This window comes from Cynoglossus semilaevis, chromosome 13, assembly GCF_000523025.1.
Source record: "Cynoglossus semilaevis isolate Cse_v1.0 chromosome 13, Cse_v1.0, whole genome shotgun sequence".
Taxonomy (NCBI): Eukaryota; Metazoa; Chordata; class Actinopteri; order Pleuronectiformes; family Cynoglossidae; genus Cynoglossus; species Cynoglossus semilaevis.
In genome coordinates, this window is record NC_024319.1 from 10,434,317 (window position 1) to 10,462,104 (window position 27,788).

The following is a 27,788-nucleotide window of genomic DNA, read 5'->3' on the forward strand; positions in this document are numbered from 1 at the left end:
GTTTGTCGTTTTATGTCTTCGGTTGTGGTGTATAGGAACTATGAAAAAAACATGTTGTTACCGAGTTCGTTTACAGACGAACAAGGTGCGCTTGGTTAAAACCATTAATATTTTTAGACGGGTGGGGTTTCTTCTAATGCGACGTAAAGCTTCACCACAACAACATCGTATCCTAACGTTGTAACGCAGGGTAACAAAACGAACGCTCCATCTAAAAGCTTTCACATGCAGGTTGTAGACACGAAGTGATGATAATACGGCGATGTTTCAAGCATCAATTATACCTATCCATAATGTCACTGTACTTGTAGCTTGGGGTAGCATCGTTGAATTGCGAACATTCTACTAAAGGTAAAGCTTTAGTTATTTTATTATCGCTCGGACTTGTATCTGTAGTTGTAGTTGCTTCTGTTGTTTTGGCGACATGTCAGAGTCCGGCCACAGTCAGCCTGGAATGTATGGACAGGGACGCAGGAGAAGGCGACGTCGGGGAGACAGAGATGCCGGACCTCCGGGGCAAAACTTGTCTGGTCCTAGCCGGGATCGAGAGTATCAGCCGAGAGAACGAAGGGTAACACAACACCGTGCTCCTGAAGGTTCTTCTTGCATGTGATTAGTACTGTGAACCGTAGCCCTTCGTCGTGTGTCTGTTTTCAGGATGGCAGTGAAGATCCACCCGGTCCAATCATTCAGAAGACCCCCATTATTCTCGCCAAACCCCCCGGAGAGAGAGTAGGTTGACCTTTAGAAGTCCGTGATGGAGGCAGATCTGTGTTTGCTGATATCTTACCCTATTTAAAAGGCTCCCAAAGCACACCAAAATAAAAACATCCTGATAATGAAACAAAAATGTGAATTACTCTTATTCTCCCATTACTGTGACCTATGTTTTTTTTTAAGGCTAAGTCATCACAGAATACACCTGTTAGTGGAGCTTCAGTCCCAGAGAAGCCCATTATGTTAATGAAAGCCAGAGATGATGCAGGAAAGACAGGGACACCTCCAGAAGCAACAGCTCCAACCTCGGGTTCTGGACCTTCTAAGATGGAGAGAGAAGGGCAGCGGCCTACACAGCCTGTGTACCAAATTCAAAACCGAGGAATGGGTGCTTCTGCATCAAGCAGTGCTGTGGATCGTGAGTTTGTGTAGATTTATACTGGAATTATTGAAGTTGATGACATCTTCTTAATGTTGCCCCAAATTATCAATAATGAACTTTTGAATGAACAATGGTCAAATTGTTTTTCAGCAATGGTTGGCCAGTCCAAGCTTGTCCCGCCAGAGAAGATGAAGCACAGCATTAAACTAGTAGATGATCAGATGAACTGGTGTGACAGTGCCATGGAGGTGAGTCGGTTATCAGTTGTGGTGGAGTCATTTTTATTTAGTACATTTTTCACGTCCTGTGACTTTGACGTTATATGGTGATTTTTCGCTTCATGTGTGCAGTACCTGAGGGACCAGACAGATATGTTGGTGGTGGGCGTCATTGGTCTTCAAGGAACTGGGAAATCTACAGTGATGTCACTGTTATCAGCCAACACTCCAGAGGAAGACCAGAGGTAGTTCATAAAATATTATGCAATGGGACAAAACACACAATAGCCCAAAGGATAATATTGCGTGGCCAGATGCCCCCTGACCCTCAGATGACCCCCCCCCCTCTGAAATGAATCAAGGAAAAATGAATCAATAAAAGACAAAGAAATGACATGATTTAAATTAACTGAAGTACTCATTCTGACCACACAGTGTGACAAAGTCACCTGCCTCTTTGGTATGTTGTCTTCGGTCTTTACTGTTGTGAGCTTACAACAAACACATACTGTATTTATTTACACAGGAGTTTTGTATTCAGACCCCAAACTCAAGAAATCAAGGAGAGGGGAGGGAACCAGAGCACAGGGATCGATTTCTTCATCACACAGGAGAGAGTTATCTTCTTGGACACACAGGTGAGACTCAATGATTTTAGACACAGCAGTCACGTTTTTCCTTTTTCGTAAATATCAGGAATCAGAATGTGGTGCTTCTGTTTTGTCCAACATTGACTGGATTACTAGACTGATGGATTACTTTTTCCTTACCACTCCTGTCATTTTAATAAGAGCAAAAGCAAAAATTGCAATTTGTGCACCTCTACTTATGTCTTGCATGTTTTTTAGCCGATGCTCAGCCCATCCATTTTGGACCATCTCATTAACAATGACCGGAAGTTGCCACCAGAGTACAACCTCCCTCACACATATGTTGAGATGCAGGTCAGTGTACGGCCAGCAGAGGGCGCATAAGGCGATCTCAATTTGCACTGTAAATGCCGCGCTCATTAGTTTTATCATTAGCTAACACAGACCAAAGTAACCACATCAGTATCATTTTAATTTGTTTACAGTCGCTCCAGATCGCTGCGTTCTTGTTCACAGTGTGCCATGTGATCATCGTGGTCCAAGACTGGTTCACTGATTCCAACATGTACAGGTAGGCACATCTCAGATAAATCTTTGCAGTTTGAATGACGCAGTTTCACGGCAGTTCTTGTGAAGGCCTTGACAGTTACCTGCTTGTTGGCTCCTCCCAAAGGAATGTTGAGAATGAGCTCAGTGATTACATTCCTTCCATTGGTCTTGTAAACAACAACTGCATCTTAAACCAGACCTGCTGGAAATTGCTGTTGAAGTGTTTCCAGTGTAACTCCAGTGGTTCTAGTATCTGACCATATGAACAAATACAGCAACCAAGAAAGATCTATGTGTAGCAGTTTGGATGTGCTTGGTTTCTGGACCAAGCACATCCAAACTTGATTTGTAAATGATGACATTCATGTTGTGCTTGTGAGTAGGTTCCTTCAGACTGCTGAAATGCTGAAACCGTCCACTCCATCTGCGAGCCATGACAGCTCTGGCTCTTCAGGCGGTGACGATGGAGCAGAGTACTATCCTCACATAGGTGATTGAATATCGGTGCTGCACAGACAGGAGAAGATAAATCCTGTGCTAGTTTGCTTTCTTCTGATTTGACTTTAAGTTTAGAGACATTATTCTAGAAAAGCAAGAATGTATTTTCTTTTTCCTCAGGCAAGGAAATGAACTCTGTGTGTACAGTAACACTATTATCTTTCTTCTCTGAATATCTGTTTGACCAGTTTTTCTCCAGAACAAGGTCAGAAGAGATGATTTCTGTCCTAGGAGTCTAAATTCCATGCACCTGGTGGTGGATAAATTAATGGCGCACTCCCATCTCAAGTACAAAGGTGCATCATGTGTGCTTTTTTTATTCACCTACACTCTATGTGTGTGTCTCTGTATATATATGTACTGTATATATATCTTTGTAGACTCCATCTGTAGTTCCCCTCTATCCTCTTCACAGTCATTTCCCTCCTCTCCTTTCATATTCTTTTCAGGCACGTTGTCCATGCTAGACTGCAACATCTTCCCCGGCCTGAGAGCAGACTATCTGTCACCTGAGGTCAACATGTTCTTACTTCCTGTGCAGGAGAACGATGGGGAGGACAATCTGACGAAAGCAGGCAAGAAAGAGTCACAGCACTCAACAATCTATGTCTGTGGCAGCAAAGACTAATGGATGAAAGAATTGACCACAGTGTCATGTTTAGGGTCGGGAACCTACCCGCTCTTTTCCCTGCTCCCAGGATACAGAGGTCATCCTTCCTTCTCCACCATGGTCTCAAAACTTCGCAGCCAAATACTGAGCATGCCTCGATGTCAGCTCTCGCACACTATCCTCACCGAGAAGAACTGGTAAACTATGGCAAAAGAATCAGTCAGTGTGGAGCTAAGACGTGCTCAGATGACGACACACCTGTATCTTTTTATCCTCAAAGGAAGAAAATGGAAATAATTACATTTTAAGAGAGTAATTTAAAATTAAAACTATTGGGGGAGTAAACAGATCTTAAAATATATATTTATTTTTTAAATGAAGAACAAGGGGACAATATAAACACGAGAAGCATTTGCTGCTGCTGCTGCTGCTGCTGCTGGTGGTGGTGCTGCTGGTGGTGGTGCTGCTGCTGGTGGTGGTCATGTGTATTAACACTGATATCATAATCTAAGGGGAACAGATCTTCTCTTTGGAACCATTTGAACAACCTAGGAGGAGAGATATGAACTAGAGAGGGAAAACACGGCGACCGCTGTTTGTCTTATGGTTGTTTGTAAAACCATGGAAATTATGAGTGGATTATGAGTACTGATTTTTATTATTTTATAGGGTTTTTTTAGGGACATTTTAATCTGAAAATATTTAATTTTAGAAAAGAACAGTGAGATACTCTCTTTGCATTTTAGTAAAATGCCACAGTGCTTGTTTACATCGTCCCTGCTCTAACAATTATATAAATTGAAAAGCATTTGATAATTCTGAGCAGATATTCTCCCCCTTTTTTTTTTTTAACAGGTTTCATTATGCAGCTCGTATCTGGGATGGTGTGAAAAAATCGTCAGCGCTGTCGGAATACAGTCGTCTGCTCTGCTAATGCTACTGTTGTCTGCAACTTGGTGCAACCTTCAACATCGGGTCGCAGAAAACTGAAGCCTCGGGTTGTGGGGACGACGGGTTGAACTAGAAGAAGTTCAGTGCAGAACAACTAGACGTTCTGGAACTGCAGAGATCATTCAAATATGCGTAGTTTGTTGGAACATTCAAAGACAGAGCGTTGCAGGGGCTTAGCCTCAGGAAATGTTCAACAGACATAAGTGTACAGCAAGTCTTTAAAAGCCAAAAGACGGTGTTTTGAATATTAGTTCACCATTATTTCTTACTTTTAATTATGTAACATTCTCTGAGAACTCTTACGAAACAGTCAGTGGCAAATGCACGTAAATAAATAAAATACGGAAAGACAAAGTGGGAAACTTTGTCTGTTATTTTCTTAATTACTTCAGGTTAAAGATGATGTAAATTTTTTGATGTATTTTGTCACTTTATTTGGCAAGAACTTGCACAACAGTTGCAGATCATTCAGTGCTGCGTTCAATTGCAAGGTGCAGAACAATAATAGTATGTCTGGTTATAAGACACGAGCTAGTCCTGACTTAAAAACAGTTTAATGTCTTTATTTACTGCAAAGTTAGTAACTAAGGGTGTCACACAATATCACTTCACTGATACATTGCAATATTTCGTTTCACATTATTATATATATATTCACATATATGCAATATTTCGTTTCACATTATTATATCAATGTTGGACTGCATGTTTGTGATAAACAATTAACGTAAATATTTTATTATATTTTATTTTGCTTTCATTTCTTCTTTAGTGATTTTTTGGTTTTTTTTTATCCAATTTTAGTAACCTGGTGTTAAGCAGGTAACAGCGCTGTGTGTTTAATATGCTGACAACTTTACTACAGTTTAATTAGGGATGTCCGATAATATTGCCCGATATTAGCATATTATGATAACGCAAAGCCTGGGTTTAGACAAATGATGTGTGCGCTAAAAAATAGTTTTGGGGAAGCTGGGTTTAGACAAATGATGTGTGCGCTTTGGGGAAGAATTGCTGTATATTAAAGTGAAAGTCACTAGATGGCAACATTGCAGCTCATTTGATTAAACTCATACAGTGGTTTATACATAAATAAATAAACATTACCAGGCATATATTGGTATTGGTTGATATCAGAATTGGAAATTTAGTGTTTGGACAATATCAGATGTCAGCAAAAAGTTAGTATTGCACATCCCTAAATTTAATTGTTTAAAACAAACCTCAACATATATGGTAGTGCCTACAGTATCGCAGTATATCAAAATGTATCGTTTTGTTGCCCCTGTATCATGACACCTATCGTATCTCCAGATTACCTGTTCCTGTCATGTTTTTACAGCATGTTGTTGGGGTTTCAATGTTAAAACCATCCTCTTTATTAGTTGTTGTAAAAGCTGATCTGCTTCATGGAGTCCACTTTTTCCACTGTGTACTTTCCTGCAGACACAGCTCTGTTCGAACCCCCTCTAACCTGAGGTGGATTTTCCTTTCAAACATTTTACTAGCAGTCTCTAATAGAGCAGTTACTGTGTATAACGTGTCTGTACCTGTTCACTATGTTCAGCCTGTGCTCAGCTGCATCCTGCACTTGTATTGTTCAAAATATAGTAGTCATACAGGTCTGTGTGCGAAAAAGACGATTCGTCCATGTTCCGTCACAGTAGGGGAGAAGAGAAGATAAACATGTAAAAACAGAAATGAACAAATACAGCTGTATCTGTTATTCCTTAGGTGTTGTTATAATACCATAATAACAATACAATATCATAGGCTAACTGAAGGTGTGTGGACATGATGGAATATTGAAGAATAGTACATGTTCATTGCAGTATTTAAGATAAAAAGTCAATGTGAGATAGTGTCCTGTGTTTGGTACAAGAACTGTAGGCACGATATGTAACAAATACAAGGGCAGTTGTGTGTGTGTGTGTGTTCCTTGTACAGCTATACTTGTGGAGATGTTTTCTTTTTTTAGATACTATTGTTGTAGGACACTGTATTTGTGAGGACACATTGCAGATCCTATTCGACTCAGATTCTATTTTGAGGCCAATTATTTAATTTACAGTTAAAGTTAGAGTTTAACTGGGATTATAGTTGGGGCAACGATTTGGATTAGGCATATATTTGAAATAGCACAGGTCAGAGTAATGGGCTGAGGAATGTATTATATCTAAAGACATAGATGTTTGTATTTTTCACAAGTCTTTGAAAGGTTAAAAATAATCTTGACAAAACATCTGTTTTTCTAAGGAATTATCAGGGAAACCACAGATGCCTGGTTACAATTCAATTGTCAACCTTGTTTACTAGAACATTCTGCAAAAAAACATATTATTAGGCTGTGGCAGTTTAATGCAGTGCCAATGGTGACAGGACTGTCCTTGTGATTTGAGGGTTGTGGGTTTGAATCTCATGACTGTGTGTTGCACCATCTACAAAAGCTTCTCCTTTTGCTGATGCAGTAACACATACAATTTAAAGCATACATATTTTTTAAAAATAAAGATTTTTAAGATTTGTATCAATATCCAGATTATAGGATGGTTTGGATGAATTACAAACATCAAAAATATTGGAAACTAAATTGAACTAAATATCCACACATACGTGTTTATTAAAAAAATGATCTGCTATGGTTTAAATCTCTTATGTTTAAAATTAGATATTTAAATTATTTAAATATTTAAATTTAAATAGAGGCTTAAATACATTTATTTATCTCTGCACCACGACATAAAAAGCTTCGATTTTGTTGCCACACAAGGAGGATGAAGGTGTGTCAAGACTGAGCAGAGAAGGCCACTCCTTCAAGAAGTACTACCCACTGTATAGTGGAAAGAACAGAACAGACAGTGTCAGTTATCTCCAACTGTAGAAAAATGCTTCTCCTCTTCATTTTCAGCATTGTGCTTCTGCCTAAAGGTGAGTTTTTTTTGTTTTGTTTGAACCAGCTGTACCTTTGAGAAAAGAAAGGGTTAAATATCTTTTCTTAATTTCTTTGTTTCTATAACGCAGCTGCTATATATGGGGGCATTTTAGGTGACTTACAACAGATAGGCCCCACCCAAGTTTCTCTCCATTTTTTCCCAGTTATTTTGCAGTTGAAAGATCGTTACATCGTTCTGCTTAAAAATGTCTACTTTGTTTTATTTTATTATTTGTGTGTGTGTGTTTCATCAGCCTTCACCTTAAGATGTTATGAGTGTAAGCCTCAAGCAGGTGGAACCTGCACAGAGACAGAAAAACATTGTTCCACAGGCGAGGATCGGTGTGGCTCCTTCCGTGTCATCAATTACAATGGTATCGTTATTATTATTGTTGTTGTTTTTGTTGTTGTTGTTGTTGTGCAGTGGGAAATGACCACAGTTCTATTTCCTATTGCAGGTAATTCAAAAGTTAGTGAGATGAAAAAGAAGTCTTGTGCCATGGCTGCGCATTGCGTTCAAGGTTCCCTAGACTTTGGAGTGAATCGAACAGCGATCGTTTCCGAGTGCTGCAACAGTGACCTCTGCAACAAACAATTTCCCCCCGGTAACACACATATGAAATGGTTCGATGATGTTCGTTTGCATGGCATGTGTTTTAAACCAGCATTAAAACATTGTTTAACATTTGCTTAAGCTTTTGTTTGCTAACCTTATTACTATTTAAAATTCTGTCTCCGGTTCTTGTTTGATTAGTCATATTAGCCCTGTATCTGGAGTTGAACAGGGATGTTTTCAGCAGATGGGATGTGAGATATTTCAGCATATAGGGTTCGACATTAGACCTTTTTTTTTTAGTTGTTGAAGACACATCGTAAACGCCAAAGGGCAGAGTAAACCAACAGCTGCTCTTAGACACGTGTGTGTGCGTCTGTTCCTCCTCTTTACCTAAAAATGCATCTATACATGCAAACACCAGGTTTCCGTGCAACATCAATTAAGATTAACAGATTTTTTAAAAAACTGAACACTAAACAAACTTTTTTTTTCACTCTGACACGAAGGTGCCAGATCTTGTTCCTGATCTTAATCCACCTTAAATAAAGCCCTGAGACACACCCTAAACAGTTTATTAGTCCAAGATAGAAAGTCAGATTAGCTTTGAGCTAAAGGTTCTTGCATATTTGTAATAAGCAAAAAGCTCTGTACGTGAGTCAGTTTTTGTGGCGTGCATTTTAGCCTTTATGGACAAAACTTATTTGTTTTACATTTCAGATCCAAAGCAATCCAATCCTAATGGTAAGAAGTGCTACCGCTGTGATGGACAAACATGCACTGGGACGCTGAACTGCAAAGGCGACGAGGACCACTGTGTATCAACAATAGGTGATTCTCAACCATGTCCTTCAAATCCTGTTCACTGATTGTGGTGTGGTGTTGAAACCCTTAGCCTAAAACCAAACGTTGTCTTCTCATTTTTAAATTAATCAAGGAGATCAAAAGGTGCCAATGAAGGGATGTGCTTCCAAGCAGATTTGCTCTAAGACTACATCTACACTCCTACCTGGAGCCACACCATCAGAAATCAACTGCTGTGAGGGCAACTACTGCAACAGTGCCAGCAGCACCAGTGCCGGCATACTGATCCTGGTCACACCACTGATCTCACTAATCTTTCTTTCTTAACACATAAACACAAAACCACTTTTTTTATTTTTTGTTCGTTTTTTAATGTCCTATAAGATCACAGGCACCATTCATTTAAACATGCGGCTTCACATTAAACCTAAAATAAGGACGTCCCAATGGAGTTAACATTGACTGAATCAAATTTATTTTGTTGGAGCGCGACTTACAAAGTGTTGTAAGTTTCTCCATAGGTTTCACTTCATACAGAAGGTTTCATGGCTTGGCACTGCTACCATACTTTGTGTCACAATTTATAATATGACTGCTACAAGAGGCTGCATTTGTTTTTAGCTTTTGCTTTTCTTTATCAATCATTAAAACTCATTGTCGTTTTTTGTCTCTAGCTTACCTGTCATATTTTGAATAACTTAACCTGACCGGGTTCTTAATAGCATTTAAAATAGTGGCTTAATAAAGTAATACAAATTTAACATTTATAACCAAGAGAAACAGTGAAAAAACTTATTTTGTGAAAAACACCACCACCTAGTGGACAGAAGACAGATAGCAACTGTGTCAGTGAACTAAAGAATATACAGACATTTGCCCGTGTGTTTTTCTGCTATTATTTGGTCTCGAGTATCTGCTTTGTCTGTATGTCCAATCATCATTAATATGCATTTATTTGTGTAATAAAAATGAAATTTACAAGAAATATACATTTAAGATAAACGAAAAAGCTACACACATAGGCTTAAATTATATACATTTATTATATTAAATATATTAAAATTTAGAATAAAATGTAATAATTTGAAGTGTGAAACAAAAAATGGCAATGTTTTTCGGATTTGAAAATAAAGTTTTGAAAGAGACATTTTTTCTGACGTCAATAGTTTTATGCAGTCGTCACTGCCGTGAAGGAATTTGAGTTTATTTAATTGTATTTACAATCATTCATAACGTTTTAGCACAATGCGTGTGCGTGTTTTGGTGGGGTTAGTAACGATTAAATATGTTTTGAGAATGCAGAGCGGAACAAAGTCCAACTTCCGCCGGAACGCAATTGTAACGGAAACCAGTCGCTGCTTGCCGGAGTCACCAACTTAATTAGTAGTTAATACGAATACGGATCTAAAAGCAAATCTGTGGCAGAGCAGTACTGTCACTATGAGGTTTACAAGCTCATAACTGTGTGTTTTTCCACCTGACACGTTGTTTTTACAACCATTCCAGTGTTTTATTTTGCCCATATGGGGGATGAGAGATAGCGTCTATATCGTGTAGGTCTATATCGTGTACGTTATGTAGGTAAGTATGTATGTACAAATATCTATCGGGGTGCACTCACACAGGGCCGTTTTGCCGCTCGTGGGGGCGGTGGTGGGCAAATAAACTTGCTCATGACGCCATATGCGTCACAGCCTCAAAGTTACCTAACCGAGGCCTCAGTGCTACTGGCGTCAAGACACAACTGTGGGTCTGAAATGTGTGAATAATGGAAACACCTTCTTAGCAGGGCAACACTTTGACTATGTCTTGATCAGAAAAACCTTTGCTCCTCTGTCTGTGTGACCTTCCTTTTACCTCTCACCATAGATTAGATCACTCCCAACATTTTAAAGACTTTAAAGATATGTTTTCTGCCCCACTGAAGAGTCTAAAAATGACTCATGATTAAAAAGCTCCACTGTGGGGTTGGACTGGGCACACGGTTGCTGTGATTCTTTTTTCTTTTTTTTTTTTTTTTTTTTGGTTCTAGGTTTTTTGTGATGTATTATATTGATTAATCTAAAGGCAAACAAACAAAAGAATCCATAATTAATTTCCACTAATTTGCATTTCACATGGTTTTGATCAAACAAAACCCCACTGTGACTGAATGAGTGGTTGATTGATTGATCAGTGGTCTCATCAGTGTGGAAGACCTTTGTTGATTAGAGCTGTTCAACTTGTATTGTTGCTGCCTCTGCTCAAAGATGGGATTAGTTGATCTTATAAAGACAGGTAAGGTCAGAGCTTCAGTTGGTCCTGATCTGCGTCTGTCCATCTAGGGTCAGAAAGCTGAACCGTGCAACAAAGGTAAGCAGCTTTCTTTTCCTTTTCTCATTTTAGTGCACATGTATTCCAACATTTCTGAATGAACGTCTCTTCTTCTCTGATCAGGACAATTTGCTGCCATGGGTAACTCAGCAGCGACCAGCTTCATCATGCCCATGCCAAAGAAAATGTCCTGGGGACGCCAGAAAGATGACACGGTCAAGTTGGAGGACTTTTTGACTGAGTGTGAAGAGGAGATCTGGAGAGTGAAAGGGGAACAAAATTTGTCTGTAAAAAAGGTCTACCTTATTCATGACAATCCCTACATTGACGACACTGTCGAGGAGGAAGACCACTGTTATTCGGACACAGGTGAAAGGCTGAACCCTGCCTTTATTGGAGACGAGGGTCTATGATGGACTGATATCGGTTGTGAGGTTGCAGAGTGAGAATGCTGTCAGAAAGTCAGCACGGAAATGCAACTCTGCTGATATTTTCTTTTAACCACAAAACTGTATGTGTGAACAAAGGGACAGAGAGGACCCCTCTGTGTAGAAACTGAGACATAGACATCCTGTCTTCAAGGGTCATCACACGCTACTATACGTAAGGTACATTTAAGACTATTTTCTCGCTCAGAACTGCCTTCATTATCTAAAACTTGTCATACTCTTCACTTGTTTCCTGTGACCTTCAACAATTTACAAGACATTTGTCACAGTCAGCACTTGTTTATCTGGAAAATGTTTTCACCACCTGGGTCTTAAATCTTTACATTGTACTTTTCAATGGTTGGCAAACTTGCATACCTTAGTTATTTGTTTACAATATTTTTTGAGGAAAAATACAAAATTTGTATAACATTGTTATGTACCGAGAGATGTTAATAAAATCAAAATGTCTCATATGGATCTAATTAAATACTGAATGTATTTGTCACATATATTAGTGTCACTACAGTCAAGAAGTACATGCGTGTTGTTCAATGCAGCTGGTAAAACAATGAATATAATTTCAGTTAAAGATTTAAGCTAAATATATTATATATAAAATATATAGGAGGAAGGAATGTGAATAATAACCAGTTCATGTCTAGTAGTGCGAGCATTAAAACCTTACACGTACAACAGTGTTAGTTTTCACTTCCTTTTACTAAACTCACAGCATTTGCAGTCTTTATTTTAAGTAAAGATATGCAAATATAAAATTGAACCAAACCCATATCTGCAGCCACATCTTTGTTTTAGACTGTATTTAAAGTCTGCACCCGTGCGTCTGAGTCATTTGGTTTCTTGAAGTGGATAAAATGTGTCAAGTGTAATATAAAATAGAAGAAGTCACTCCTAAAATAAGACACACAAAGAAGGAAGTGAGGCACACTGGATTGTTACAGCTATTTTACAACCAAACCTGAATTGTCACCTTATTGCCAGGTCTAAATCTGAGAGGACAAGATGGAAGCTTCCAAATGGTCTCTGTTCTTTGGGTGTCTTTGCTTAAATGGTAAAATATATTCTCTTTTGTTGTTTTTTCTTTGATTGAGTACACGTACTCAGGTACTCCATATTTATTTGATGAGGAATTTAACCTGCTGGTGACTCTCAATGTGATTGTAGTTTTTTCCGTCAACACCTCACATTGGACCGTCGACGTGCCAACCGTAGTGAAGGGGCTTCTTGGATGCCATGTGGATATTCCCTGCTCTTACAACTACCCGGAGAATGGAAAGCAGGCCAAAAAGTTCACTGGAGTTTGGAAAGATAGGAATAATCACAACATCTATCACCCAGATGTGTCGACCATTATTCCGAAGTTTAGGGATCGGACAGAGATTGGAGATGTTAAACACAAAAACTGTTCACTGAGGATTAATCGTCTCCAACTGCACGACCTAGAGTCTTTTTTTTTCCGAATTGAAATTGACAATGTTAACAATTATTCCTTTTTATCGCACCTAGTTCAGTTAATAATTGTTGGTAAGTAATGTTTTAAACCTTAAAAAAATATTTTAGCTATTTTTTTTCCACAAATTTTCATTTACAACCCTTAAAGCCATACCAATATTAATTTAAATATCCTATCTCTTCTTAGTGAATTTGTATTGATCAGAGAGCTTTTTTATTATTATTATAAATCATTGTTTATAAATCAATTTAAATCAATTTGTCCATAGTGATGCCTGGCCAGTCATATTGATCAGAGTAGCCATACTTAAAAACACGCGAATGCTCTGAGCTGCCTGTCATGATCTCTGTTTTGATAACAGGTGGTGAAAACATGACTCTCTCAGTCAGCGAATCAGTGGAGGGTCAGGCCGTACAGGCTCTGTGCTCCTTGACTCCTGTCTGTCCGGACTTTCTTCCTGCCTTCAGCTGGAGTCACCCGGGGGAGGAACACTTACATCCACTGAAGTTCGAGGATGGTCAGTGGAAAGCAACGGTTTCTCTCACCTTTAACTCCACAAGCGCCGACCACAACAAGCTTTTGCTATGCACCGCACATCACCGTGAGGGGAGGCAGCAGGAAGTATCCAGGGTCCTTAAAGTGAAACGTAAGAAATAAACTATTGCAGTTGTGACATATACAAGAAATCTTTATAATAATTAACCTCATACAAAAGTTAATCACTTTATTTCCATACTTTCTTCGTTTAAAGATTAACCGGTAGATTTTCAAAATAATACGTTTTTTACTGCGATAATAACAGAAAAACTGTTAAGATGAAAAAAACACTACTCTTTACAAATCCTTTACGGTTTTTCCGTTTAGGCGAGACGCTAAGCTATATTTTGTAGCACTTGCGTGATAATTATTATTTTGCACAATACAAAATTAAGAGAAATGTTAGCAGGTAGCATTGCTACAGCTGGCACTGTTTCACAAGCAGCGTTCTAAAAGCAACAAAATTCAAACTGATAAGGTTATACATTTACATACATTCTAAATAACTCTAATGATTATTATTTAAATGGTTTGTATGTCCTAGTAGTGTCACTTTCCCATTACTTTATCATCTCTGCTCACAGATGCACCGGAGATAAAGACACTCTCCTCCTGCTTCCCCCAAGGAGATACGGTCAAGTGTGTGTGCGCTGTGGCGTGCAGACCGCCATGCTCCGTGGAGTTTGTTGTTTCTGACAGAGTTCTTCCAGGAACAAAGATCGAGAGACATGACACTATGACCATCGGGATGCTGGAGACAGAGTCTGCGTCCTACACATTCGTCCACTGCCTGGCAAACAACACAGAAGGCACTGCCAACCACACTCTTCCCTTTCCCGTCTATGGTAATAATGTGTTGTGAATGTTTATTTTGCAAGTAATGGAAGACGAATGTCTTCAGTCAGTGTTTGTTCTGCCGGAACGCAGACAAATATTTGCAAAAAAATAAATAATAGTTTCCAGATCAATTAAGTGAAATCTGATCATTTTCCTCAGCACACCCGATGATCTCTCCAGACCACCACCAGAATGTACCACAGCACAGTGTTTGGGAATCAATGCCTGAAGTGATTTCTCATAGCTTTTTTTTTTTACAGATATGATGCAGAATCTCTACATTCCCATCGCTGTTGCAGTAGCTGTACTGATGGTGATTTCCAGTCTTGCCGTGGTGTTCTGTATAAAGTTGTAAGTTTGTACAGAATGTGTTTCTTCTGTTTTTAATTTAAATGTTAAATGTATATTTAAAGCTTTATAACAGAAATGTTGTTTTATCAGTTGTCAGTGGATTGGTCACAGATGTTTACTACCAAGTCCAGGTGATACTACAGTGTCTCTTTAAACCACAGCTTTATTTTAGACATTTTGAAGTTGTAAGACCAATTTCTATCTCACAACTTTGTGATATATAAAACATATTAAAAATAGAAAAAAAAAAGTTGTGTTTTGAAAGTTTGAAAAAACAGCAGCCGGTCACATTGATCACTGCAACTAGTGTTTTTTTGCCATGTCTCCAGGGGTGATGTGGACATGATACACACATTGTCTCTCGTGCTGCACGTTCATTCAATGGCTATGCTATTTCAAATTAGGTTAAAATAAAAAGAAGTAATGTTTTATTAAAGAAAACGTAAATCTATAGTTTGACCCTGATTGACCTCGGCTTCCATTCAAACAAAATAAGAGTTACCATGTAAATAGCCATTAAAACAGTTTCAAGATTCTATGTATTTTCATCACTCAGTGGGAGACCTAGGCCGGCGAACACTGGAGGTGACTGTGAGAGAACGTCGGCCCGAAGGTTAGTTATTGAAACGTATCTAACAATGACTTTGTCTCTTTATGAAGTAGAGATGTTAGTTTTCTTCATTTTGTTTCACAGGGAGGGAGCGCACCATGATGTGCACTATTGTAACAAAGTTTACAATCATGAGTATGGTAACGTGGTGCGTGGACTTATTTTTATTCATCATTCTTTTCTTTTCTTTTTATTGCATGACCGGTTGAGTAACATGTGGTTTTTTCTTCTTTCCTCACAGACCAACGATCAGCCGATTTATGCCAACATGTGACACTGCCAACTATGTTGAGTTGCAGTTTATCAGTGCAGTGTCCAAAAGAAACTTGTATAAAAGCAATGACATATTGGACATAATTTTTTTCTTCTTCATCTTTGTGTTTCTTAAGCTGTTTGCCGAGTGACAATTAATGGGAAACGTAGAGAAACATCTACTTTTAGAATGTATTTTCTTTATTCAACAATTATGTTTGTTGTTGATTTATCTTCAAAGTCAAGAAAATGTATTGTGTTGTAAATAGTGTAACACATTGATACTGGACCTGTGATGTAGCTGTAGAAAATTATATTATTATTACGACAAGGTGAACTGCAGGAATGTTGTTGTGATGGCTGATAATCTGTCCTTTGATCACAGCCTCGTGTTTATCAGTTTAAATTCAAATTCTGCCCACTTCTGCGTAACGGTTCATTGTTCTATTATCTTCAAACACAGCAACAGTTTAGCCTTGTTGTTAAAGTGTCGGTTTAAATAAAAAAATAAAAAAACAGAAGTTACAGCCTACTATATATTTTAAGGTTCTTTTCAGCTGACAGTAAGTGGCTGGTGGCCCAGTTATCTATACTAGGAATGACAAGAAGTCAGAAGAGTTGTGCTTTCAATAGGAGCTTTTATTCACTCTCACAAATGCCCCCCGTGAATGTCGACCATGTTCAGTCACTGGTCAGCCCTCATAAGACGACCTCGACAACACGTTGGAAAGATGTGCTGGAATATGTACATGTATAGATAAGATATGGTAATAAAATAAGTAATTAGTAAAAGTAATGAAGCTGTTAGATGTAACTATAGTAAGCGATACAATAATTAAAGGAGCTCTGTGTACACAAACATCTAAATCTTTTTAAATTAATCTAAGTTATTAACTACGGAAAAACACAACCTGACCTGTTAATCAGCCTATTCATTATCAATATTAGTAGTACTAGTACTAGTAGTAGTATTGTTGTTGTTGTTCTTACAACAACAACAACAACAACAACAATAATAATAAATATTACTATTAGTAGTAGTAGTAGTAGTAGGCAGTGAACAAGGCAGTGGTGACTTAGTGGTTAAGGAAGGGGGCTTGGGTTCAGGTTCGAGTCCACCAGCTGCCAGGTTACCACTGAGGTGCTCTGAGCAGGACACCGTCCCCACACACTGCTCCACGGGCGCTGAAAGCTGCCCACTGTTCACTGTGGTGATGGGTTAAAAGCAGATGAGAACAGGTGACATTTTGTGGTGTCACAATGACAAGTAGTTCACTTTCTGTTTCCTTTTCTTGATATTAGACGTATTTGAGTTCATGGTAAATTGACAACATACTTTTTTGTTATTAAAAACTCCAATAAACATCAATTAGTAATGTATAATATATGCAATGTTAACAAGGCCTCTGAATGTGCAGCTTTTTCTCCATTGCTGACACCTGACACCTTCTTTAAGTGTACTGTGCAGAAAAAAAACTGTAGTTCCTAAAATATCAGACCACAGATTTTGTATCGTTTTGGAGGAAGTACTAGTAATTGGCGTAAACATTTTGGGTTAGATCCGTCGACTCGTCTTCATAACTTTTCAGATTCTGCAAAGACAGAAGATTTGGAATTACATGTTGGTGAACATTTCACTAGTTTGTTGTAATAGAACTCTTAAAGGGACATTCAGGGGGTTTTAAAATGTGGTTGTGAAGTACAGACAAATGGACCGCAGGAAGTGTACGATGAATTTACAAAGTGTCGCAGGTTGTCGTTCATCTGAACAGAAGTTTTAATTATTTTGGAGTCTTTTTTCCAAAAACACAAACTAATTCTGGATTTTACTGATAAAAAAACACAGGAAATCCAGAGGAGGACAATGCTGTTCTTCTTAAACTGGGTGCTGCTGAAAACTGTTGTATGTTTGTTTCTGATTGAGTTTTGTCTGGTGGTTTGAATCTCACGGTGTCCTGAATTTTTGTCCCTCTAGAGAACATTCTAGAACATGTACATGTAGCCTCAAAGTTAAGGCTCATCACAGAAAGAATCAAAATGACTTCTAGTGAATGTTTTCCACTCCCACCCTGTGTGTTCTTGGATAAATGAACTGCAGCACAAAGATGTGGGAAACTGTACTTTACCTCAGTGTTGACGTAAATCGGTTCATCGATGCTCTTTATTTTAGAAAGTCTTTTGTTTTCATGTCTTTGGCATGGCGCTTCACTGAACAAAAGGATTTTTTAGATAACAAAGACATGTTACTAATTATTAATTACTAATGCAGAAAATAACTTATATGCTGCGATCCCACTGTAAAACAAACCTGTTGTTTTTGTCCAATGTTGCTCTGCTCACATTACCATAATATCCAGACTCTTCCCTGGTCAATGACTCTGACCTGTGACAGGATTATGACCACAGATGACTGGCACCACATCTTAGAAATAATTCTGCTCTGGCTACAGTTATACAACATATATCTATATGATCAGAGTCAAAAACAAAAGATGTCACAGTGACATCATAAATGGCACTGGAAGGAAAAGAAATGAACTTGTTTATTACCTTTTCCTCTTCAAATAAAAGAGAACTCCAATGACCAGAGCAATGACGACAAGCACAGACAGTGGTGCAAAGATGGAAGCAAACAACACTGGTGCAGACAGTTTCGGCTGCACTGTTGAGAACATTGCATAAAATGTACTTTGAAGTCAACAGTCAGGCAAATCGTTTATCAACCAAGCGTGAGTATCAATACTTACTCTCATAGTCTGGATTGGTGACATACGCGGGTTCTAAAAGAATGAAATGATTTGTGACAGTATGAATTTGGATCACATTTTACCTGCTATTGTTAATGTTACTGCCTGCTAATCTAAGGGCATCTACCAATAAATGCAAATGTAAAAAATAAAACGGAATAAAATCAAAGCCTACCACTAGTAGTAGAGGCTGAGTTTACACCTGATAATGAACGGAAAACAAGAACAAAGTTACATTTTCATCCTCTTTATCTCCTGATAATGATATTAAACCATTATAATATCTTACCTGTGACATCAATGTGAACTTTATCATTGATGAAATTAAAGAAGGTACGGTTTACCAAGACTCTTACGTAAAAAACGTCACTATTTTGGACATTGTCAATCTTGAGGGAACAGTTTCTTTCCTGTGGGTTTCCATAAAGCCTGGTCTTTCCTCTGTACTGCTTGATGACATACTCTTTCATCGGGTGAAAAACAAATGCATTTAAATCACGGTCAGGGGTCTTTATAGGACTTTGGCGCAGCTTCTTCCAGTAAACCTGAATGTCATTTCCTTGGATCTTACTAGGATAAGTAAATGTGCAGGGTATGGTCACGTTTGCTCCTGGTATGACCACAATGTGTGAGTTGACTTGAATCTTCCATTCTTCTCCTGTGTTCATTAACAAACAACAACAACAAAAACATTGTCATCAAAACCTACAGAGGGGTGAAAGTCAAAAACAAAATATCTAAGATGAAGGTCATTATTTCAAAAGTGTGATGTCTGATTTAATTAACTTAGTCGTTTTAACTCAAACTATTAAAAATACATTTTTGGAAATCGCATATTTGACAACATTTGAATGGAAGCATGTTGACGTTACTGAAGCTTAAAGTAAAAGATGTTTTCATCAGAAGCATTACATATGTGAGGGCCTCTATTAATGATAATAATAATAATAACAACAACAATAATAAATAAATAAGAATTGACAAAGGTGATGAGACTAAAATAAATGAAGAATGTATTACTAACCATTTGAATAAGAGGCCAAGATAAACAAGAGCGTCAGATCAACTAATCCCAGGAGCTTCATCTGATCCAGAAAAAAACATTTAATGTTGAATTAGCATACGCTGCTAATCTCTCCAAAAACTATATCAGTTTTAGAACATACATGCTGAACATGTTCAATAAATCATCCACTCTCAGGTTCTGAGAGTACATAATTATTGGTACTCACTGTGAGCGTGACACCAGAGTGCAGTCAGGGTGTTGGCCACAAAGTCTTTAAGTCTGTACAAGAAGTTGTCGTGTTTCTTGGCACCGAGGAGCTGATGAATTGCAAAAAAAAGAGGAACTTGTGACAGAAAGGAAAGTAAACAGTGACATTGCTCATTGACTTAAAATAATTCTGACACGATACAAAATATTAGTGGACACACACATAACTTTGGATTCTATCCTAAAATAATAAATAAATAAATAAAAGAAATAGCGTAAACAAAACCAAATGCACAGGTTTTGTGCAATTTTTTAAGTTTCCAAATTCTCACGTGATAGAAAATATTGAAGGTGATTTATAAAAAAAAAACCCCACTGCAATTTAATATTGAACAAATTACAAATGTTGTAGTGTAGGTTTTAATGAAGGGTTAGATTTAATAAAGGTTGTTTTTTTTCTCTAAGAACACAAGGAAAGTAAGAGAGTTTATTTTATTTTATTTTTTTAGACTCCTGTGTGTTCGGTGGTAATCTCTGGTCGGTTAATAATTAAAATAATAATTTCCTTTAAGGCTGTGGTTCCCAAAATATCCTGCAGCGCCCCCTTTTTGATATACAGTCACTGCCTCAAATGTCTGTAATTATAACACTTCATGTGACTCCTACAGATTTCATTAAACAATGAAAAACGGACAAATCAAGGCAGTTTCCCCAATGTGGTAGGGAAATAAATAAAAATAAAAGTAAAATATAATCATATTTTATATATATATAATTGAATATATATATATATATATATAAAAATAACTAATTGTGTTATATCCCTGCCGCCCACTTCGGGAACAACTGCCTAAAAGAACACTGTACATCGAGAACTTAAAAAATAAAACATGTAATTTGAGTATCACAGGTGCAAACTTGACGTAACGTAATGAGAAGCGTGACGCATTCACGCATAACACGGTGTGAACGTTAACTGTGGTACTGGAGCTTAGACTCCACCTGGAATGTGGGCCAGCACAGAGGTCTAGGTGCAGTCATGTGACCCCCAGACAAATGGAAAACCAATCAGCAACTATTACTGAGACTCAGTGCAGGATCTGGAGTTTAACTAAGTTTTCCGAAGACCCGGCTACGAAGCGAGAGCTCCTGATTATGTCAGGGGAATTAGGGGGAAAACCAACGGCATGAGAGGAAGAGCTACAGAACGATGACATTTGGTTCATGTTGAGTTTCCGTGCTTCAAAGTCCACGCAGCCTGTGCTCGGTGTGAACTTGTCGGACACGGATGGACAAGGTCGGCGACCGTAGACCTGCTGTGGAGGAGAACAGGAGTTCAGAAGAGGATGTTCGATCCCAGAGCATGGTGGCAGCGGTCAGCTGTCCTGCAGCGGCCACCGCGAGACTCACCTTACCGGGGGTCATGGACTCTGAGGGCAGGGTGGACGAGTCGAGACTGAGGCTGTACATATTCAAAAACGGTATCTATCTTTTTTTTAATATAATTTTTGTAATGATATGTAATATAAAATTATTCATATAGTTCATATAACTTTTTTGTGTCTATTTTTACACTAAGAATCAACAGGGTGGCATATTTTAAACCATTGTTTCCCAAAGACTGGGTTGCGGACCTCAGGTGGGTCGCAAGAGTTTTTTTTTTTTTGGGGTGTCTCACATCATGCGCAAAGGTTTGACTTTTAAAATATGGGTCCCCAGAAGAAAAAAAAAAGTTTGGGAAACACTGTTTTAAACAAGGTCTACCTGTAATGGACGTTGTCCTGTAGAACGTCCATTACAGGTAGACCTTTAACGGTTGTTTCAGGGAGACCATATTATCTGCTGCTGTAAAATGTTCATCCAGGACTAATAGTGTTTCACATTCCAGGGTATGTTGTGTTTTTTTTTTAGATATCGTTGAAAGGTCTTATGTTTCACAGTACGGAGGTCTGTTTCGTGATGATGCTTAAAAAACACAGTCAAGTGATCGTTGGCTGTAGGGACATTGGCTCAAGTCACAAGCAAAGCATTCTCTTTTGATAAAAGACATTTCCTTGTGCCTGGGACTCCCTGCAGCTAAGACACCAGCATGACCACAGCACTAAGACATCAGATGATGATGGTGTGGCCAAGAAGCACATTGATGATTCAGTCAAAAACTAGAGACTCACACTGCCTTGATCGTTGGCTCATTCATAAACAGAAATGTACTCCCCCTCCTGTTTGGCCCCCCTGACCTTTATCCACATTCCAACCACACACCACATCGTGGCATGTTAGGATTAAGGAATCAGAAAAGTGAAACCAATTAAAGCTTCCTTTGAAGGCAGCTCAGAGTATTTCTTTAAGGTATTTCTTTGTGATTGTGAAGCAGATTTTTTGTTGCGTTCTCTGATTAGTATTGACGTTGAAACCAATTTCAAATTCCTCCCAGGCGGCGTCTCTCCCTCTGAGCGAGGCCTGGCTTGGCGTTTTCTATTCGGGATGTACTCGTGCAGCTCCACGGCTTTGGAACGCTCTCTGCTGCAGGAGCAGTTGATGGTACGATACCAGGTCATGAAAAGGAAGTGGCAGCAGTTGATCCCCTCGGCTGTGAGGATGCATCTTAACAACTCAGACGGTAAAAGACACAAACGCAGGCCAATGTTCACTAAAAAAAAAAACCCAATATATTTGTTAAATGTTTCTCTTTTTTTTTCTTTTGGTCTTTCCTTTATTTTCCAGCTGAGTTGGTTGCAGCTGTTCAGTATTTTGACCAGAGACAAGCACAGGCCCAGCAGCAGACCCTGGACCTGTCTGAGGAGGTCAGAGAAAGGCTGGCTTTCTTGGAGCTTCAGGCACAGGTCAGATCGCTTCAATGGACGTTGATGCAAATATGCAGTTCAGCATGTGTAAATATGTGCAGTGTATATAAAATCATATAGCATGTGTGTATGTAAGACAGTGTGGTTCATATAACCTACTGTATACTATATACACAAAGCTATACTGCATTAATAAAACGGCAGTATTTAAAGAAGCCTACAATATGTATATGAATCTAGACAGAATAAGTAAAATACTCATGTTGTACATTTACTGTATATTATAATGTATACAGTAGAATTAAAGCTATACAGTATATAAGTAATATAGTATGTCAAAAATAATGCAGTATATTCAAATCCATACAGTTTACATTTACTCTCATATGGTGTACCATGGTATTAAGTATTAAGTAGAGCATGGGTTTCACCTTAACATGATTCATCACATTCTGGCTAATGAAGCAGTAGCTCATTTACATTAAGGCAGGGGTCGCCGACCTTTTTGAAACTGAGAGCTACTTCAAGGACACTTGTTAATACGAAGAGCTGCCTGTTTGATACAGACTTCCCCAACGATGTAATAATAATCACCTCTGGGACCAACAACAGCGGGGCTACCAGGTGCCCCCGGGCACCACGTCGGTGACCCCTGCATTAAGGTCATGTTTGCTTCTTTACAACCTGTCTGACTTAAGATCCTCACCTGACCTTAGACATCTTTGAGACATGTTCACCTAGAGTTCTGTCTTATATTGAACTTTCTTTTTTAAACATGAGACAGTGCATGTGAAAACATTGAGTTTACAGTTACTTCAGTCTTTTTCCTTCCCCATTTCAAATGTTCAGTCTAACTCTCCGCAGCTGTTCTGACACTACGATTGGCTGGTTTGAAATCTCCAGTAGGAGGGTGTCCGCCTGATAGAGGGCCCTGTGAATGGAAGTCAGTTGTCTTTGTTCAGGAGAAACTTTGAATGTTTGATAAAGGAGGGATGTGTGTTTAGGCAACGAGATCCTTCTTTAGTCTCAACTGTATTTACACATGAACAACCTTTTTTGAAATTGGCTATAGAGGCTTCTCTATCCAAGTGACATTTTAGCTGCACGTTAAATATGATTGCAGCTATTTTTTTGTAAAAAAAAAAAGAAAGAAAATAAAGGGTGATCAAATTTATAGATGAGCTAGAGATACTTGGATGATAATTTTAGAATGACAAGTGAATATAGTTGAAATAGGATGATGTGGCTTCATATTTTTCTTTTCTATCTTTCTGGTGACCAGATTTTATTTGAGCGGGTGACATTGGACGAGGAGGAGCTGCAGGAAGCTGTACGAATCATTGACAAGGATGTACCAAGAACAAACAGAGATCTGTTCTATTACCAGTAGGTGACCACTGTGTGAGACAGACACTTATTAACAGACATTAGATCTCATGCCAGCAGCCATGGCTCTTACAAATGTGCCCAAGTTAACGTCTTCACTGATGAATAATGTTGCTTTCTATATTTTCATATATTTCTGCAGAGGTGAGATTTCAGGAAATCTGTTAGTGTTGAGAGACATCCTTATCACGTATGCTGCCTTTCATCCAGGTAAATGAATTACTGTACATGAGTTCATCTCCTACTGTATATAAGACCATTGTTAAGATGTCGGTTCAAACGTAAATCTCAAATTAAATAGAAGTCAGACAAACCATGAACCACTGTTTCCACAAACCTAATTCTACCTGCCAAACATAACCACAAATTAGAAATCCCAAACCAACAACCTTAAAACACACATGTTGTTTTTTGCTGCAACCAATAACATCTGAATTGCACAAATTTGTGGTTCTCTGTTTCTAGTGTTGTAACTTCCAGTTCCTTCACCTTAGATGTTCCTGTTAATGTTAGAGGTTAAAGTTCAATTGGATTTTTCTAAATTCACTTTTTTAAATTTAAATTGAATTTTTTAAAATTTAAATTCACATTTTTCTAAATGCATGTGTACAGTACATGTACATCTGCACAAGACAAATAAAAGTGTGGACTGTTGTTGTTTTTTTTCTTTTAGTTCAAAAGGTCCAGGGTTCTTTTTTGTACCTTAACTCTACGTACTTGATATCATTTCTGTACAAACCTAATGTGTGATTTATTTATTTTAAATTTAATTTTATTTATTTTGGTGCAGTGTCACATGTGATACAGGACCATGTGAACTACAGTGCTGCATCATAGTAGCACGATGGTCTGAAATGCAGTACAATCTTTGGCCTGTAGGGGTCGTGCGTATTCATTAGTAGATTACTCAAGGTCTTTGGCATTTAAAACCCTTCTCTTAGACTTCTTTGTACGCCTTTTTTCCCACAACATAATGGGAATTGTGGAGAAAGGCAGAACTACATTTTTTCCGTGTTGCGCTGAGATTGTTTTTGTTTTTTTGACAGTTGTAGTTGATTTTTAATCGAAGACTTAATGTTGCTAGTTCTTTAGTTAATGCACTAACTTTACCCATTTATCAGACATTCTGCAGTGGGTCGCAGGCATCATTTAATGAATATGTTTTTGTTTTTATGTCTTTCCTGCTCATTTTGCTTCTAAAACAAAGTAACACAATTTTAGGTTCAAACTGTTTTTGATTGATTGTTGTTCAACACTTGTCTTAACTGCTGATTCAGAGGTCAGTTATGCCCAAGGGATGAATGACCTGTGCAGCCGGTTCCTCGAGGTTCTAGATTGTGAGGTGGACACATTCTGGAGTTTTTCCCGCTACATGGAAAAGTTTTCCAAAGACTTCAGAGCTGATGGTCTGCATAGGAAAATAGGTGAGGATTTTAAAGAGAATTAATTTCATCAGTTTATACAGCACGTTTACTATTGTAATACTACTATTGTGCAAACTCTAATACAGATTTTGAAAACCTCGCCGGAATAATCACTGCATTTTTGCACATTCTAGACCAGGCATGGACAAACTATGGCTCGGGGGCCGGATGAGGCCTGTTGGGCTTTGTAATCTGGCCTGCCAAATTGTCAGAATTATATAATATTAATTTATATTGTTATTATACTTCTGCCTTCTCCCTATTATGCCAGCTTTTCCCCAATAAATGACATAGAAAAGTCTAATAGCATATTAGCATTTTAGCCTTTATGTCAGACTTTTACATGTCATTTATCTTAGTTCACACGAACGCTCCATCTATCTGCTCCTCAGTCAAAAAAGTTTGCCCACATCTGTTCTAGACGTTAAATTAAAATGATAAAAAAAATGTTGTTTTAAGCAAAAAACGTGTTTAATGTTTTACAGAATTAGAGGCAGCTCTGCTGAAAGTACTGGACCCAGAGCTTTATGCTCACTTAGCCACCGACAGCATGGAGAACTTCACGTTCTGCCACAGGTAGGAACCGTCTCTGTACTGCAGTTAGAAGTATTCACATTTACACATTTGTTTTCGTTCATATTCTCTGACCCATCTACAGGTGGTTACTGCTGGGTTTCCAGAGAGAGTTTGAACACAGTGATGCCCTACGTCTGTTTGAGATCCTCAGTTGTGACCACCTGGAGCTCATTTCCCAGCAAGTGGAACGAGCCAGGTATCAGGAAAGACTGGCCCAAAACATCAGCGCAGGTGACAAATATAATAATAAAAAATATAAAAAAATGCCATAACAGCGACTCAGAGCAAATGTATGACTAAGTTGTATTTGCAGAGGACAGTCCAGAGTCAGAGCTGCAGGCCATCAACACTGACTTCACCTTTGAGCTGTTCATCTGTGCAGCTATTCTGCTGGAGAACAGGGAGGTTCTGCTTCAGTGTCAGGACGATGCTCAGCTCATCCGGTTTACAAGCAGGTTTGTTTTGCATGACATGATAATAAAAAAGCACTGAAGGTGTCCATCTGTGCCATCATGTCTTTTTTGTTTTATCGTGCAGTCTAAATGGCAGGCTGGATCTGAGTGGCACGCTGAAGAAAGCAGAGCAACTTTTCTACAACTACTGCAGAAGCTGCTCTTGGGACGATGTTAACGGACAATGCAGGGAAAACAAAAGCAAAGAAGAAGACTTTCTGTATCAGCTGCGCTGTTTGTTTCTGTTAAAGTGACATTTGAACAGCTGATTGAAGTGTTGTGTTTGATGGAAACACTAATGTTTTCAAGGCTGCTCCTAATTCAATTGCTTTCTCCTTAATGCAACTGTACAGTATTTATTGAAGGACCATTAACAGTAACTTCATCCTGTGTACACTGCTGCACGTATAATACACACTTCAAAATGTTAAACTTGAAAAAAAAAAAAAATCATCTGCTGGACAGAAGCAGATTGACAGACATGTGGTAGTGCCCATATGTGGGGCTCCACAACAGGTGGTGCCTTCAAGGCAGTGTATTTAGTTCCAAATGCCATTTGTGTCAGAAGGATCAATGTAACAAGAACATACTGTACATCCAGTCTGTGGGGAGATTGATATGAAAACAGAAACACAAGGTCCTGGGTAGTTGTTCTTTCTTATATGGAGAATGAATGTGGAGAACATAAAAACAATGAGTCTTTTAACAGCTAACATTATTTAACTTCTTAAAGAGCAACAACTGGACCCTGTGTAAATACTTTGAAAAACACATTTAACAAGCTAAAAAAAACCTGAATGCTAACAGCTAATGTTGTTTGACTTCAGCTCGTACTTTCACTCTCTGTGTACTTAGTGTGCTTTGACAAACAAATTCAACAAAACAAATCCTTTCCTTTTTACATTGCTGCTGAATTGTATGGCTATCGCCCACCGGTGGTAGCGACAGGGTACTGTTTCTCAAAGCTGAGCTGACCATGTGACTTGTGGAGTGACATGTCCTGTGAGGTATTCATACTCAGCCCCTGAGGTTAGATATCACACACGCGTTACCAAACAGTGGTGACCAATCATTTTATTATAGGATTCTATACTGTCTTCTGACTCAGAGTCCTCCTACTAGAACAGCTGTCGAATATTCTGGTCAAACGTCGATGTCATGTTGGTGACTGAAGTGTATATTTCTCCAGCCCTCATTTACTGCTGTGGTGAATATTTGTGAATAATATTTGAAGATGTTTCTCTCTTAATCAACAGCAATTCTTGTATATTTATCTCTCGTGTATTGTTGTATGCTGTGCACTCTGTGTGTACACACTGTACAGTGAAAATATGGAGGCCTTTAAATTTAGCACAAAACCTATTCATTTCTAAAGCCACAAGCTATCCAGTGGTGCACATAAATCCACACGTCTGGTTTGTGGCCAGTCATTGTCCATTGTTTGAAGGCATTTTAAACGTTCTTGTTGGTAACACTGTGCTGTGGTTTAATAATCCAGAGCTGTGTGTAACAGCCTCGTGGCCACTGTGGACGCTGAAAAAATCCTCTTTTTTTTCCATTTTTTTTTTCAAATAATAACA

At 38.4% G+C, this 27,788-nt stretch overlaps 5 protein-coding genes across 10 annotated transcripts; 4 read left to right on the forward strand and 1 right to left on the reverse strand.

Annotated features, from left to right (window-relative positions):
• Positions 1–192: 192 nt before the first annotated feature.
• smg9 (SMG9 nonsense mediated mRNA decay factor) lies at positions 193–5,153 on the forward strand. 2 transcript variants are annotated; one of them, XM_008323557.3, is made up of 14 exons: positions 204–351; positions 432–571; positions 658–732; positions 901–1,135; positions 1,250–1,347; positions 1,450–1,562; positions 1,844–1,955; positions 2,166–2,261; positions 2,393–2,478; positions 2,840–2,946; positions 3,143–3,250; positions 3,404–3,529; positions 3,617–3,761; positions 4,420–5,153. In XM_008323557.3, the coding sequence occupies exons 2-14, from the start codon at positions 455–457 to the stop codon at positions 4,496–4,498; spliced, it is 1,497 nt and encodes a 498-aa protein (XP_008321779.1). In that variant the 5' UTR covers positions 204–351; positions 432–454; the 3' UTR covers positions 4,499–5,153. The 2 variants fall into 2 exon arrangements, with proteins under 2 accessions (XP_008321776.1, XP_008321779.1); XM_008323554.3 differs by having other exon boundaries at positions 193–571.
• Positions 5,154–7,283: 2,130 nt separating this feature from the next.
• LOC103388520 (urokinase plasminogen activator surface receptor) lies at positions 7,284–9,949 on the forward strand. The gene is made up of 5 exons (XM_008323553.3): positions 7,284–7,443; positions 7,702–7,821; positions 7,906–8,052; positions 8,721–8,831; positions 8,938–9,949. The coding sequence occupies exons 1-5, from the start codon at positions 7,401–7,403 to the stop codon at positions 9,129–9,131; spliced, it is 615 nt and encodes a 204-aa protein (XP_008321775.1). The 5' UTR covers positions 7,284–7,400; the 3' UTR covers positions 9,132–9,949.
• Positions 9,950–10,989: 1,040 nt separating this feature from the next.
• LOC103388519 (myelin-associated glycoprotein) lies at positions 10,990–16,500 on the forward strand. Of its 3 annotated transcripts, XM_025061849.1 has the most exons (10): positions 10,990–11,156; positions 11,241–11,725; positions 12,548–12,617; positions 12,731–13,090; positions 13,381–13,665; positions 14,141–14,401; positions 14,654–14,744; positions 15,301–15,357; positions 15,439–15,502; positions 15,596–16,500. In XM_025061849.1, the coding sequence occupies exons 3-10, from the start codon at positions 12,569–12,571 to the stop codon at positions 15,626–15,628; spliced, it is 1,200 nt and encodes a 399-aa protein (XP_024917617.1). In that variant the 5' UTR covers positions 10,990–11,156; positions 11,241–11,725; positions 12,548–12,568; the 3' UTR covers positions 15,629–16,500. The 3 variants fall into 3 exon arrangements, with proteins under 3 accessions (XP_024917617.1, XP_008321774.2, XP_024917618.1); XM_008323552.3 differs by lacking the exon at positions 10,990–11,156 and having other exon boundaries at positions 11,177–11,725; XM_025061850.1 differs by lacking the exon at positions 10,990–11,156 and having other exon boundaries at positions 11,177–11,720.
• A 209-nt stretch (positions 16,501–16,709) lies between these two features.
• LOC103388517 (uncharacterized) lies at positions 16,710–19,684 on the reverse strand. 2 transcript variants are annotated; one of them, XM_008323551.3, is made up of 10 exons: positions 19,586–19,684; positions 19,378–19,438; positions 18,925–19,011; positions 18,643–18,816; positions 18,529–18,555; positions 18,354–18,386; positions 18,157–18,268; positions 17,915–17,989; positions 17,733–17,814; positions 16,710–17,198 (listed from the first exon to the last, which is right to left on the reverse strand). In XM_008323551.3, exons 2-10 carry the CDS (start codon positions 19,436–19,438, stop codon positions 17,136–17,138), a joined length of 714 nt encoding a protein of 237 aa, XP_008321773.1. In that variant the 5' UTR covers positions 19,586–19,684; the 3' UTR covers positions 16,710–17,135. The 2 variants fall into 2 exon arrangements, with proteins under 2 accessions (XP_008321773.1, XP_008321772.1); XM_008323550.3 differs by having other exon boundaries at positions 18,643–19,011; positions 19,586–19,683.
• Positions 19,685–20,526: 842 nt separating this feature from the next.
• LOC103388516 (TBC1 domain family member 15) lies at positions 20,527–27,680 on the forward strand. Of its 2 annotated transcripts, XM_025061847.1 has the most exons (11): positions 20,527–21,047; positions 21,146–21,205; positions 22,001–22,186; positions 22,291–22,409; positions 23,653–23,756; positions 23,899–23,966; positions 25,034–25,180; positions 25,666–25,756; positions 25,839–25,987; positions 26,070–26,211; positions 26,294–27,680. In XM_025061847.1, exons 1-11 carry the CDS (start codon positions 20,855–20,857, stop codon positions 26,460–26,462), a joined length of 1,428 nt encoding a protein of 475 aa, XP_024917615.1. In that variant the 5' UTR covers positions 20,527–20,854; the 3' UTR covers positions 26,463–27,680. The 2 variants fall into 2 exon arrangements, with proteins under 2 accessions (XP_024917615.1, XP_008321771.1); XM_008323549.3 differs by lacking the exon at positions 21,146–21,205 and having other exon boundaries at positions 20,529–21,047.
• The last annotated feature ends 108 nt before the right edge of the window (positions 27,681–27,788 follow it).